The sequence below is a fragment of the Leptinotarsa decemlineata genome, unplaced genomic scaffold (genome assembly GCF_025532065.1).
Source record: "Leptinotarsa decemlineata unplaced genomic scaffold, Ldec_3_MD MMD2_tig00000090_RagTag_RagTag, whole genome shotgun sequence".
In the NCBI taxonomy this organism is placed as follows: Eukaryota; Metazoa; Arthropoda; class Insecta; order Coleoptera; family Chrysomelidae; genus Leptinotarsa; species Leptinotarsa decemlineata.
In genome coordinates, this window is record NW_027412541.1 from 2,092,572 (window position 1) to 2,108,604 (window position 16,033).

Genomic DNA, 16,033 nt, shown 5'->3' on the forward strand with positions numbered 1-16,033 from the left:
AACCCGGTCTTCCAGCAGCATCTTTCTAACAGAAATGATTTGAATTTTTTTTAACAACGAAAGGCTGCATATTGACTTCAATTCATTTGGTAAACAGTTGTGAATTCTAGGTCCTGTACGTTTTGGTGCACTTTGAGTTATCTTATACTCACCTGCTCTAACGTGTATAATTTTTGCCAAGTGTTTTTATTATGAATATCACCATTGAAGATGAAGTCATTCCTGTTAGAAAAAACATAAACTGACAACTCATGAATATATACTCCAACCAGAGTTGAGAAAATCCATATGTAATGAAGATATTTCTGCATGAATACGAATACAAAAGAATAGCGTGGAATAACTTTTTGTTGAATATATATAGTTCTGCTTATTGAAGAGTTGCCCCACAGACTTAAACTATAGCGCAACCTGGATTCAACCTGGGCATGATGAACAGCTATAAGTGGATTTATGTTGGGAGCATTTCTCAAGTTAATGAAAAGATACGTTATTTACTTCAATTTTGATCACGGTACTCATTCCAAAAAAGTTTCTCAACCATTTGAAAGCCTAGGGATTTAACACCATCATGGGTGTTTCTCAAAATAGAGTCATTACCAATCAGCTGGAAATCATCTGTTTTATTCTGAGAGTTGTGAAAGCTGATAAACTGACTTCTTCACATTAAAAAACAGGTCGTAACTATTGGAATAGTTTAAACCTACATCCAGAGTATATTTGCATTTTCGTGTTAATTCATTCGTCACTTTGGGAGATATCACCAAACTGATATTCATAAACATAATTCCAGGTTTCTTTTTGCAAGGCGATCTCGAAGTTTTTTATATTTACCTTACTGAAACATCTTTTAGTTGCAGATTTTCCAACTGAAATCATAGGCAAGCAGTCTTTCATCTCCAAGAGAATTGCACGGTGATCAGAAATATTACTATCGATAACACAGCATATTTGCTCATCAATACAATTTGAAAATATTTGGTCTATCTCGTTAGTAATTCTTGTAGGTTAACCCACCAATAGCGAAAATTGAAACAAGACATCACATTGCACAATTATCTGAAGTGAATATTAGAGTATAAATCGAAATTGAAATTACCGCAAATGTAAACAATCATACCAGGCCTGTAAATGTGATTTAAAGCATCACGAATATTATATGTGATTGATGACTTGTTTATTTTGTGGTGATTCATGATCACGCAGTTTCAGTATAATTTACTCATAAGTGTTTCGTGAGTTTCACATGATATAATCTTTTCTATTAGAGAAATTGGTACCTGATTGTTTACTGCAATTCGCTTGATTATTTTTAGTTCATCTTGGGAATGACTCAATAGTCTTCATAACAAAATCAAGTTCACAGTAGAAATCGAACAAAACAAGAAGCTCAACTTCTTAAATTTGAATATTTCAAGAGTCAATATTGGTTTTCAATCCAATATCTACCGGAGAAACACGTTCACAGACTGTACAATTCCCTTTGTTTCTTTCAGTCCACTCTCACATAAGTTATCCGCGTTTAGGTGGATGGTACACAGAGCTTTCGCAATCCCTTCACCTGAAAAAAAATTCCAAGAACTAAAATAAAAATAATCAAGCAAATTGCAGTAAACAATAAGGTACCAATTTCTCTAATAGGAAAGATTATATTAGGTAAAACTCACAAAACACCTACGAGTAAATTATACCCAAACTACCGAGAAAACAATATAGTCAACTATAGTAGCATCAACTACACTAGTGAACTTTTGGAAAAGCTTTCATAAGTGATAATAATTTAGGTAGAACCCTGTTCAATGCAAAATAAAAATCGGATAGAATGAATAAATCAGGTATATATATATATATATATATATATATATATATATATATTATATATATATATATATATATATATATATATATATATATATATATATATATATATATATATATAGAATAGAGTGTGGTGAATACTCTGCAGTATATACAGGTCAAATCGGTAGCAATTTTGACATAAGGCTACGTGAACACGTTTGTTTGGACAAAAAATCTGCAAGAATCAAAACACAAGATGAATGAATATCACCTCAAAATCCTACACATATGTTATAAAGCGGAGAAAATGAATTAGTTGGAAGCCATGGAAATTACCAAATCAATTAAAAACCAGAAACATATACCCATAAATGAGTAACTCAATTTATGTAGGTCTCCCCTCTTGAATTTATAACTTTAATAACTGCTAGAATTTTCAGAGGTAGATTTTAAATTTGGCATCCTGGTTCACCCAACTACCTGTCTATCAAATACCTTTCCTTACTCCTGATAAAACCGAGTTTTCAAACCTCACATCTCAGTTTTATACTTGATAATGGGATCAAACCCGAAACCGGTCGTATAAATAAAATCAACTATTGGTAATTAGACAAAAGTGTTTTTATTCATTTCATTTGAGTGATCACAAAATACATTTACTTTCTAAACGGACCGAATCCCCGAAAAACCACTCTTCTATATACAGCACTTACAAAAAATTGATGGCAAACCATGGACACGTGTTTCTGCGCTACTGGCCTCATCTATACCAATGAAACAACTCCACAAGCATACTCCGGGGTGGAAGTCGGAATAATGATTAATATTCCGGAGAGGCATCAAATTATTCGTAAAAAGATGATCTTTCAGAAAAAGCCGACGAGCCACCCCCTTTCCATTTGAAAAAATTAAGTTAGGTGGAAAAATCAATATTTGCGACTGTGAAATAATTCTTGAAACGACTGTGAAGTCATAAGCCTCAAAATCGTAGTTTTCCCATGTTACTTAATCAAAGTTGGGGTAATTTCCGGTCAAACCGGAAGTACAGCAAAGCAAGTGAATATGTCAAAAAAATGTAGGTAAAGGGAATTATAATACACAACTCCCAAATTTCGTTTTTCTCCAATAATAAAAAAGTTATATGAGTGAGCCACCGTAAAGAATCACCCGGAATATGAAAAGCAGAAACCGATATACTGGTTTCGGAATACTTACACCTCGTCAGTACCGGGCAAGTCATTGCAGACGGAGGTAACCGTCTGAGTATCCCGAACAAACAAAATCAACTCCAACTATTCATATGCTCTATCTGCAGTTGATTCAGTAGGATATCCTCTGCGCCACCTACAGAAAAAGTCCAGAAACCACTCCACAAACACATACTCCGGAGTGGGAGTCAAAATAATGAACATATTTCGGAGAGGTACATATCACATGCCCAAGTTCAGGTAAAAAATACCTTACCCCTTGCCTCTCATGCGAATCTACGACTTTGTAGTTACGTGTGGCAGATACCCGACGGACGACAAGAAACAACCCAGCTAATGAAGTGCAGAGAATTGAAGTAAAACCATAAAGACACCTGTACAACGTCTTCCATTTGGTAGATTCATCGCAAGTAACTCCCGATGTATGCTGTAATGTATTGAGACTTGATACCAATAATTAAAATCACTCGTAGTTTTATTATAGGTGTTTATTGTTGAACGACTACATACATACTGCCCTGATACCTACTGTTTTTTTCCTCTAAAAAACTGACGTCCTCAAATATAAACTGAAGTACCGAGTGGTCCACTAAATCAATATACTACAATACTTCCTCCCTAAAAATAAGAAAAAAACTAGACAAAAATCTAGACAAAAAAAATCACAATTTTCGATATTCTAACCCATCTATGGGTTTTTTTTCACGTCTTGGTCTTACATTGGCCATTGTACGCTGAGGTGAATGGGAGGTCTCTAGTACTTCCTCGTAACTACTCTTACTGTCTAAATTCTCCCTTGTTTCTTGTCTAAGTTGCATAGAAACGGCGTTTGAATCACTTGTCTCATTATATACTTGCGTTGGTAGAGAAGCTTCCTTGAAAGTATATTTTTTTATTTGATTCAAATGTCTCTTCCACACATATCCAAGTTCTGGAATTTTCACTAAATACACTAATTTTTCTAATCTCTCTATTATTTCCCATTTTATCCAAGTAGGATTCCTTACATTTTTATAGTTTTTCACAATAACTAAATCTCCTTCCTTGAGATCTATAAATATTTTACCTTTATGATAATGTTTTTGTTTCCTAAACTCTCTTGCAACATGATTTCTCAAATCTTCCTTTTCTTTACATTTTTTTTTGGTAAAAGAATATCGAATCGTGTACGTAATTTACAGCCAAACATTAAATCCGCTGGACTGTATCCAGTAGTACAGTGGACCGCGTTACGGTAATCGAAAAGAAAATTATTCAACACTTTGTTCAAATCTATTGATCTATTTTTTCCAAGATAATTTTTTAAGGCGTTTTCAATTGTTCTTACCGAGTTTTCGGCCGCACCGTTCGACGATGGTTGAAAAGGAGGAGAGGTGACATGTTCAATATTATTTAGTTTTAAAAAAATCTGAAAATCGTTTGAACAAAATGTAGGTGCGTTATCTGAAACAATTTTCCGTGAAAGTCCAAAACGCGCAAAAGTAGTTCTCAGAACTTCAATGGTTGCTTTGGCAGTGATCGATGCCATTGGATAAACTCCAATCCACTTAGAATGAGCATCCACCATAATAAAAAAATATATTTGTAAAAATGGTCCCATAAAATCAATATGAAGACGAGACCAAGTTTCATTTGGCCAAGGCCATTTCGTAAGTACCGCTTTATTTGGGGTTTTCTTGTTCAATAAACAATTCTCACAATTCTTACATATATCTTCTATATTTTTATCAAGTCCCGGCCACCAGAAAAAAGATCTTGCTAAACTTTTCATTTTGACTACACCCATGTGTGATAAATGAAGTTCTTTTAAAACTGATGATCTTAGTTTCGAAGGAATGATTAACCGGTTATTCCAAAGTAAACAACCCTCTTCAATACTTAGTTCATTTCGAAATCTATACAAATATTTATATTCATTTTTAATTTTCCCAGGCCAACCGGACTTTACATATTTTAAAATGTTCAGTAACAAATCATCACTTTCTGTTTCTTTTTTTACTCGTTTGAAATCAATAGGAAAATAATCATTATTTGTGAAAAACTTGATGAAATCAACTTCTTCAATTTCACTATTATTTTTAGTTTCACTACTGGGTTGAGGTAACCGTGATAAACTATCGGCCAAGTTATCTTCTGATCGTACGAATGTAATTCTATGATTATAATTTGATAATATAACCGCCCAGCGCCGTAAACGATTTGCAGAAAATTGTGGAATACCCTTTTGCGGGTGAAAAATGGCAAGAAGTGGTTTGTGATCTACTTCTAATAAAAATTCCCTGACATAAAGATATTGATTAAAATTTCTAATCCAAAAATAATGGCCAGAGCTTCCTTTTCAATTTGAGAATTTTTTTTTCTGCAGTCGATAAAGTACGCGATGCATACGAAACAGGTTTATGAGTGCCATCCGGCATAATATGAGTTAATATTGCCCCAACTCCATAACTAGAAGCATCTGTTGGAAGTTTCAAAGGTAGTTTTGCATTATAATGAATTGAGACGGGGGAGGAAATCAACATCGATTTTATAGAATTAAAAACGTCATCACATTCAGTGGACCAACACCAATCTGTGTCAGATTTAAGTAAGTCATATAATGGATGCAATATAGTCGATAAATTCGGCAAAACTTTACCATAATAATTTATAAGACCTAAGCATGATTTCAACTGAGTAATATTTTCTGGTTTCGGAGCATTTTTAATAGCCATAATAAACTCTGGTTCCCGCTGCGGTTGCGCACTAGTCCTGAAAATGACGGATGTATCCCCGCTGCTATTTGTCTTTGCCTTCCCCTATCTTCTCTGAGTTTGATCTGCGCATAATGAATATCTGATTCCTTCTTTATTACAGGTTTAAAATTTCCAGAATTTAAAGATGGATGCGCCGTCGCTTTCGCTATAGCCACTTCAATCACACTTTTAAATGTTGCCGTTTTCTTTTATTCAAAAAGGTGATATTGTACTGGGCCTTTATCATACCCCATAATGAATTTATCACGCAGCACTAATTCTAACTGATCATTTTCAAAATCGCACAATGTCGCCAAATTTCTTAACCGGGCTGACTATTCTCTAAGCGATTCATTGATTAGTTTTTGCGAATGGTAAAATTTGTACCGTGCCGCAAACACTGATAAACTTGGTTTGAAATGTTCGTCCAATAAAGGAATCAATCAATTCTGAATACTTTTTAGTTTCTGGTTCAGCCGGCATGCCTAAATTATGAATCAATTTATAAGCGTCCTCACTCAGCACGTTAAGAAGAATCGCACCTTTACGTTTATCGTCGTTGATATTGTTTGTCACAAAATAATTTTTGATTCTCCTCTTGAAAATTGACCAGTCGGCTACCGATGGATCGAATTCTCGTAAATGACCTATGTATTCTGACACTGCCATTTTGAATTTCGGACGTGGTTCCAGTTCGTGAAATTTAAATTTGAAATTTACACACACTAATTCCTTGAAAATCCTCGTCGCCCCTTGTAATGTATCAGGACTTGATACCAATAATTAAAATCACTCGTGATTTTATTATAGGTGTTTATTGTTGAACGACTACATACATACTGCCCTGATACCTACTGTTTTTTTCCTCTAAAAAACTGACGTCCTCAAATATAAACTGAAGTACCGAGTGGTCCACTAAATCAATATACTACATATGCATAGCAGAAATCAATTTCCTTAGTTCGAGACGATCACTGATAGACCCATTTCGGGTACTTGCAGCTCGTCAGTATCGGACAGGTCATTTCAGAAAGAATCAACCGTTCTGAGTGTCCCAAACAAACAAAATCAACTAGTCATAAACTCTATCTGCAGTTGATTCAGTGGGATGTTCACTGCGCCACCTGCAGACAATGTCTAATGGTTTTACTTCAGCCTTCTGCGCGGCATTAGCTGAGTTAGTTGTTGTTCTTTCATCGGGTATATGCCACACGTACCTACAAAGTTGTATGTTCACATGAGAGGCAACGGGAAAGGTGTTTTTCCCCATTTCACTATATTTCACTTCATTTCCACTCCCTCTCAAAAGTATAATAATAGGGAGTATCCGATGAAATATTCACTAGATCAGCTATCTTCAACATCAACATCTTCAATCATCAAATAATTTGAGGTTTATAAAAAAAATTCCATTAAAGTTTTCAGAATTTTATGTTGTTCATCCATATCAGGATCATTAGTATTTGCCAAAAGATTGAGGATGGCAAAATGTTGATTTTTAAAATCACTTGCAATGTTGGAGATATGTTTGTATCTAAAGAAGGATTTGAATAGCAACATTCAATTCCTTCCGATCAGTCTTTGAGCCATAAGGCTCTCGGGTTTCTTATCAACCGACGTATTATTATATAAATTCAAATGAGAGTTGTAATGCACCTACAGTGCACCTACAGGTGAGAGGGTATATTTGGAGTATTTTATTTATTTCAGTTGAATCTGAGATTGAGTAACAGTTTCGATTCATGAGAGAGATTACAAATTTGATAAAAAAAGAAGAGAGAAAGCCAGGTGAGCAAAGAGCAAAGAATATACTGAAGTTAATGAATGGTTTGATTCTTGAGAAAAAAATCAGGCAATTAAATAAGGATCAAACCGAGGAATCACACGTTGGAAGGTAAGACCTCGTTATTTCATAGTTCATATAAGTTTTGAAGATTGCCATTCGTAGGTTAACGGAAAAATAGAACATTGGTTTTATTAAACACAGAGCACGTACGAATGTTATCGAGAAAAAGGTATTTAAGCATAGAATTATCATGTAACGGCAATTAGAAACGTACTGTATGAACAAAAAATAACAAAAACACATTGTAAGCGAAATTAAAACTCTTCTGTGATTTCCACTTCTTGAGATGATTGTCATCGGCGAATTGCCAAAAGACGCAAACTAGGTGCACGATCGGTATTCTACGAAATTTAATCAAATGTGGAAAAAATTCAATTAAAAAAATGCAGCTCGAAGGAAAAAGAAATGTCTCGTTCATTATAATAATATGCCAAAATGGGCTGTATTTGATGAGTGTTTTGGTTCATTGTGAGTATGAATCGAAATGACAATCCCGAGGTAAAAATGCGGCCAACCTTGATACTCGTCAGCAGGATGGCTGGAAATCGTTACTTCGATAATTATTTGGATTGCTAATCGCAGTCGCCTTTTCCGTCTATAGTAATATGAAGATTCGAGTTAATAGTGCACTATAGCTGATAATTTTTATTTCCTTTTCTTCGCGAAAAATGCTTTGTAGGTACCGGCATGACCAAGTCAGGTTATCTGCTTATCCTCTTATTGGCGTGAAGTTATCCACAGATTTCTGTCCACACATGCCGACGTAGAGGAAAATAAAAATCTGTGGTTGGGATACAAAATTATTAGCACCCGTACTAATATATGTGGCTGGAAATACCTGTTCACTATAGGTTGAACGTGAAATTATTAAGACTATTTGGTGTTTAATATTTTTATAGTATTGAGTAGATTGAGGCGTTGATAATCCTTTTCTCATCAACAATACATATTTAGGGAAAAATAAAATTGAAAATATTAGACTTACTTTCCAATACCCCATGGAAAAATGATATCCGATGATGTGCGTCCATCAAAATCACACAACTTCCATAGTTTCTTGAGAAGATTAACTTGGTGATAACAGTTTTCTTGTCATATAAACAGATTTCAAAAAAGAAATTGTTGAAACAATCAGACTCATTTTTTGAGATTCTTCGTATTCATGAAAATCACACAACTCTTATAGAATCTTGAATAGATCAACACAGTGAAAACCGTTTTCTTGTTACCCATACAGATTTCGAGAGAATAAAATTGTTGAAACGATCAGACTAACTTTTTAAACCCCTTGTAGAATTGAAACCAGCTGATGTGCGTGCATAAACATCGCATAAGTCTTATGGAATCTTGGGTAGATTGACGTAGTGATAACAATTTTCTTGTCAGCCGAACACATTTCGGAAAACAAAAATGTTGAAACAATCAGACTCATTTTTTGAGATTCTTTGTAGAATTGGAACCAGAAGATGTGCGTTCATGAAAATCACACAACTCTCATAGAATCATGGATACATGAACACAGTGAAAACCGTTTTCTTGTCACCCATACAGATTTCCAGGAAAAAATATTGAAACAATCAGACTCACTTTTTAAAACACCTTGTAGAATTGGAACTAGAAGATGTGCGTTCATGAAAATCACACAACTGTTATAGAATCTTAGGTAGATCGATATAGTGAGAACTGTTTTCTTGTCACCCATACAGATTTCGATAAAAAAATTGTTGAAACAAACAGACTCATTTTTTGAGATTCCTTGTAGAATTGGAACCAGAAGATGTGCGTTCATGGAAATAACATAACTGTTATAGAAACTTGGGTAGATCGATAAAGTGAAAACCGTTTTTTTATCACCCATACAGATTTCCAGGAAAAAATATTGACACAATCAGACTCACTTTTTAAGACACCTTGTAGAATTGGAACTAGAAGATGTGCGTTCATGAAAATTACAAAACGGTTGAAGAATTTTGGGTAGATCGATATAGTGAAAACCGTTTTCTTGTCACCCATACAGATTTCGAGAAAAAAATTGTTGCAATAATCAGACTCACTTTGTAAAACACCTTGTAGAATTGGAAATAAAAGATGTGCGCTCATGGAAATGACACAACTCTAATAGAATCTTGGGTATATCGACCTAGTGGAAACCATTTTCTTGTCACCCATACAGATTTTGAGAAAAAAATTGTTGCAATAATCAGACTCATTTTTAAAGCACCTTGTAGAATTGGAACCATATGATATGCGTACATGAAAATTGAATAACTGTTATAGAATCTTGGGTAGATCGATATAGTGAAATCTGTTTTTTTGTCACCCATACAGATTTCCAGGAAAAAATATTGAAACAACCAGACTCACTTTTTAAAACACCTTATAGAATTGGAACTAGAAGATGTGCGTTCATGAAAATTATACAACTGTTATAGAATCTTAGGTAGATCGATATAGTGAATACTGTTTTCTTGTCACCCATACAGATTTTGATAAAAAAAATTATGAAACAATCAGACTCATTTTTTGAGATTCCTTGTAGAATTGGAACCAGGAGATGTGCGTTCATGAAAATTATAAAACTCTGATAAAATCTTGGGTAGATCGACATAGTGGAAACCGTTTTCTTGTCACCCATACAGATTTCGAGAAAAAATTGTTGGAATAATCAAACTCACTTTTTGAAACACCTTGTAGAATTGGAAATAGAAGGTGTGCGTTCATGAAAATGACACAACTCTAATAGAATCTTGGGTATATCGACCTAGTGGAAACCGTTTTCTTGTCACCCATACAGATTTCGAGAAAAAATTGTTGGAATAATCAAACTCACTTTTTGAAACACCTTGTAGAATTGGAAATAAAAGGTGTGCGTTCATGAAAATGACACAACTCTAATAGAATCTTGGGTATATCGACCTAGTGGAACCCGTTTTCTTGTCACCCATACAGATTTCGATAAAAAAATTGTTGCAACATACAGACTCATTTTTAGAGATTCCTTGTAGAATTGGAATCAGAAGATGTGCGGTCATGAAAATTACATAACTGTTATAGAATCTTGGGTAAATCGATATAGTGAAAACCGTTTTTTTGTCACCCATACAGATTTCCAGGAAACAATATTGAAACAACCAGACTCACTTTTTAAAACACCTTGAAGAATTGGAACTAGAAAATGTGCGTTCATGAAAATCACACAACTGTTATAGAATCTTAGGTAGATCGATATAGTGAAAACTGTTTTCTTGTCACCCATACAGATTTTGATAAAAAAATTATGAAACAATCAGACTCATTTTTTGAGATTCCTTGTAGAATTGGAACCAGGAGATGTGCGTTCATGAAAATCACAAAACTGTTATAGAATCTTGGGTGGATTAATATAGTAGAAACAGTTTTCTTGTCACCCATACAGGTTTCGAGAAAAAAATTGTTGGAATAATCAGACCCACTGTTTAAAACACCTTGTAGAATTGGAAATAGAAGATGTGCGTTCATGAAAATGACACAACTCTTATAGAATCTTGGGTATATCGACCTGGTGGAAACCGTTTTCTTGTCACCCATACAGATTTCGAGAAAAAAATTGTTGCAACAATCAGACTTACTTTTTAAAACACATTGTAGAATTGGAACCAGAAGATGTGCGTTCATAAAACTAACACAGCTGTTGAAGAATCTTGAGTAGATCGATAAAGTGTAAACCGTTTTCTTGTCACCCATACAGATTTCCAGGAAAAAATACTGATACAATCAGACTCACTTTTTAAAACACCTTGTAGAATTGGAACCATATGATGTGCGTTCATGAAAATTACACAACTGTTATAGAATATTGGGAAGATCTATATAGTGAAAATCGTTTTCTTGTCACCCATACAAATTTGTTGCAACAATTTTTTTCTCGAAATCTGTATGGGTGACAAGAAAACTGTTTTCGCTATATCAATCTACCCAAGATTCTATAACAGTTATGTAATTTTCATGAACGCACATCTTCTGGTTCCAATTCTACAAGGAATCTCAAAAAATGAGTCTGTTTGTTGCAACAATTTTTTATCGATATCTGTATGGGTAACAAGAAAACAGTTCTCACAATATCGATCTACCCAAGATTTTATAAGAGTTGTGTGATTTTCATGAACGCACATCTTCTATTTCCAATTCTACAAGGTGTTTAAAAAGTGAGTCTGATTATTGCAAAAATGTTTTTCTCAAAATCTGTATGGGTGACAAGAAAACGGTTCACACTATATCGATCTACCCAAGATTCTATAACAGTTGTGTGATTTTCATGAACGCACATCTTCTAGTTCCAATTCTACAAGGTGTTTTACAAAGTGAGTCTGATTGTTTCAATATTTTTTCCTGGAAAACTGTATGGGTGACAAGAAAACGGTTTTCACTATATCGGTCTACCCAAGATTTTATAAGAGTTGTGTGATTTTCATGAACGCACATCTTCTGGTTCCAATTCCACAAGGAATTTCAAAACATGAGTCTGATTGTTTCAACATTTTTGTTTTCGAAATCTGTTCGGGTGACAAGAAAATTGTTATCACTACGTCAATCTACCCAAGATTCCATAAGAGTTATGCGATTATTATGCACGCACATCATCTGGTTTCAATTCTACAAGGGGTTTAAAAAGTTAGTCTGATTGTTTCAACAATTTTATTCTCGAAATCTGTATGGGTAACAAGAAAACGGTTTTCACTGTGTTGATCTATTCAAGATTCTTTAAGAGTTGTGTGATTTTCATGAATACAAGGAATCTCAAAAAATGAGTCTGATTGTTTCAACAATTTCTTTTTCGAAATCTGTTCAGATGACAAGAAAACTGTTATCACCAAGTTAATCTTCTCAAGAAACCATGGAAGTTGTGTGATTTTGATGGACGCACATCATTGGATATCATTTCTATATGGGGTATTGGAAAGTAAGTCTAATATTCTTAATTTTATTTTTCCCTAAATCTGTATTGTTGATGAGAAAAGGATTATCAATGCCTCAATCTACTCAAGACTCTATAAAAATATTAAACACCAAATAGTCTTAATAACTTCACGTTCAACCTATAGTGAATAGGTATTTCCAGCCACATATATTAGTACGGATGCTAATAATTTTGTATCCCAACCACAGATTTTTATTTTCCTCTACGTCGGCATATGTGGCCAGATATCTGTGGATAACTTCACGCCAATTATCCTTTTCGGGCCTCGATGTGCGCGCGCGTCATTGGCCATTTTTAGAATGGATTGCCATAGAGACGACGGGCAAATTTATAAACAAAGAAATAAACAATCCAGTTGAATGAAACTACGTGAATAATGCATGCAAATCCAAAATCGAAACTTATGCGTGCTGAGGATGAACAAGTTATTACGAGCAGCGAAAATGGATCGTCCGATCGTAGGACTTGAACCACTGTTTTACATAGAGGTCGATTGAATGAGTATAATCAACCACTCACGCCAACCCAAGTGGCCACCACACCACCGTTAAACTGGGGAATGAAAATGAAAAGTTAATAGCGAATGATGTGGGAGAAAAAGAAAAAATTATATATAATTAGATTTCAAATCAAGGGTCGATTTTCAAATTGTTGGTATCCACAATCGCCCTCTGTGGATAACTGCCTTCAGTTAGGCGCTCATGATTTTCGCTTTCAGGGAAGGCAGTCTATTACTTAGGTTACAGCAAGTTTACTGATTGGATGACTGTCTGTCGTTCAACAGAAGAAACTATTGTTTCGGAATTGATGGTCATCATTCTACCGATTGTTAATTTTTATGAGTTTTTTCATTGAATTTTCAAATTTCTTCATCTACTTCCCATTTTTCATTCACTAGTGGCTAGGTAAAAAGACAAAAAAATGTTGGTTCTCGAAACTGAATCCTCATTTACCCTATTCATGCACATTTCGTTGATTATCAAACTAAAACCCATATCCTCCATCATTTTTAATTTGTGTCAAATAATTTCAGTACAAATATGTTGATTGAAGATTCCAGAATCTATGAGATAAAATTGAGGTGAGCGGACTGCAGCGGTTACATCAATGAGTGTTATGTGTTACAAGAGCATTTTTTGTAACTTTGGTAGTGAATACACGTTACCACGAAGATAAATGCACTACTCATATTTTTTCTTTTCTGAATCAATCTGTATACGATATGGTAAGATTGAAATTTTGTAGTCTTCCTAAAGACAAACCAAAATCAGGAATTGCAATGGATTAAGAATTTTGGAAATTATCAATTGTTTCTTTGCGTACGACGTAATTTTATCCAGATTGGTGCTGAAGAGGAAATATGGCAAGTGTCTCATTCCAAAATATAGGATGTCCGTCATTGACGATGTCAGTGTTCCATGTTAGTGAAATTTCACCCCTTTCATATACTACTCCTATATTATGTAGCAATCCTGTGGATTGCTACAATTTCGACTTTCTTCCTTTCTCAAAATATTCCCACATGTTTTCGTATAAAGATGTAAGAAAGTCAAAATCTTTGTTTACCATCGAAATAATATTTTTCGTTAACAAAATATAGACCAATCTTCGAAATTCACTGGTAAAATTATTGTACAGGTCCTGTTTGGAGAGATTATTTAAGGTTAATTCATTGACAGAAGCGATGAATGCAATAATAGAGATTGCATGGATTATTTCATTTCCAGAGATATAGATACTTGTATTAGAGAAATTTAGAAAGTTTTACTCACGTGTTCCATCAAACCGTGTTGCGATGGTATCAAGGAAAGTGTTTTGAGGTGCCAAAAGTCCTCTTCTAACCGGCATGACTTTCGGGATTTTCTTGAGTATGATTCTGTAAATAATAAAAACAATAATTATATTACAATGTCATTTTTCAATCATACTCAAAGAACTTCTATTGATATGATTATGAAATGTTGAAAATTGACAAATATACAGTTTAATCTAACATAAAAAAACAAACAAAACATAAACACCAATTTTCCTGAAAAAATGCTCTACCCCGATGTCACTGTCAAATTTCAACTGTCTTAACCATTTCATACAATATTTATTTGGAAAATGAATCTCAATTATCCAATTCAATATTTCAATCGATAACAACATTTATGAATATAGGATGAATTGAAATCGAATGAAATTTTGACACTTATGTCATATGGAATTATTACAAAAATCACTTCATTTCTCATATCAACTACCCTCTACATTTTTATTAATGGCTTTGTTATACATCATTCAAAACTGTAACAAAAAAGTTTAGTTAACAGTAATGCTGTCATGATAAGATCAGGAAATTTATGCAACCGCTGCAGAAAATTAATTTTTGTAATGCCAACTTCGGGAACGGGAATTAAATGATTGGAACGAGAAAATAACTTTTTAAAAAGAATTTATTTTACAAACTAGAGACGACTGTCTCTTACGAGAGCTACAAACAGAATGATTATTAATATAATGTTAACTGGATGCTAACTGCATGTCGAGATAAGGGATTCCTGGAATATCTCTTACTCAGCTGAATCTCTGTGTGAATGGCCGTGTCGTGGGAACTATGACCACGTAAATCCTCCCTCCTTAGGCCGAAAAAATAATGGAATTATTTTGGCGGCTTGGAACCATATCTTCGTCATTGGAATTTTCTTCTTTTTGGGGTGTTTTGAAGCAACAACATCCCAGTATACGGGTTTTAATCCAATTTTTCTTAAAAGCTGCCAATATCAGGACAATTATTGTGATAGTAACTCCTGCAAAAACGCCAAAAATGGTAGTGTTATTTTCGGAGTTGTTAAATTTGTGGATTGGTTTCAATCGGTCCACTATATTGTTGATTTCGTAGAGTTCTTCAAAATTTAGTCTCGAGAAATTTTGTGTTTCATATATTGTTGACTTCTCGATATTTTTCATTTCAATTTTAGGTAAGATCAGTGGCTTGCCTGTTCCTATTTTCACGTTGTTGGTGAAAATTTTGTTTCTCACTTCAATTTGGCAATTTTTCGGGATCTTGACTAGGGTGGGCGCTTTTATTTCCAAATATTGATCGGTTTTACACTTGGAAAATATTCTTTCGCTCTGAATCGGAATTACCAGGATTTCTTCTTGAGTGATTTGTTCGATAATCGACTCTGCCACATTGATTGGAAGAGGCTGACAATTATCGGCGACTTTGCCTTCGATCAGGTGGGATGTGCATTGGTCTTCGGAAAAGTAATCTTCTGGACAATAATACGTTTTCTCTAATACTGGGCATGGACTGTCTTCGAACTGGATATTGTGGCTTGCTCGTGCCAAATATGGGTATTTTGGGATAAAAATACTGTGATTTTGGATGATAGGATAAAGGTAGAAAAATGTAAGAACTTCGTTTCCGACAATAGGAACGTGTATTGCGAAAATTATTCTGTCATTCGAAAAAGTTACTTGTGCACCGAAAAATTGATAA

At 34.3% G+C, this 16,033-nt stretch overlaps 1 protein-coding gene across 1 annotated transcript in view; it reads right to left on the reverse strand.

The window, feature by feature from the left end:
• The window catches only part of Elk (Eag-like K[+] channel), a 322,370-nt gene extending 307,953 nt beyond the window's left edge, over positions 1 to 14,417 (reverse strand). The window contains exon 1 of the mRNA XM_074172321.1: positions 14,319 to 14,417. Within this exon, the coding sequence (XP_074028422.1) occupies positions 14,319 to 14,394 (76 nt within the window). The 5' untranslated portion in view covers positions 14,395 to 14,417. The remainder of the gene's footprint in view (positions 1 to 14,318) is intronic.
• Between the last annotated feature and the right edge of the window lie 1,616 nt (positions 14,418 to 16,033).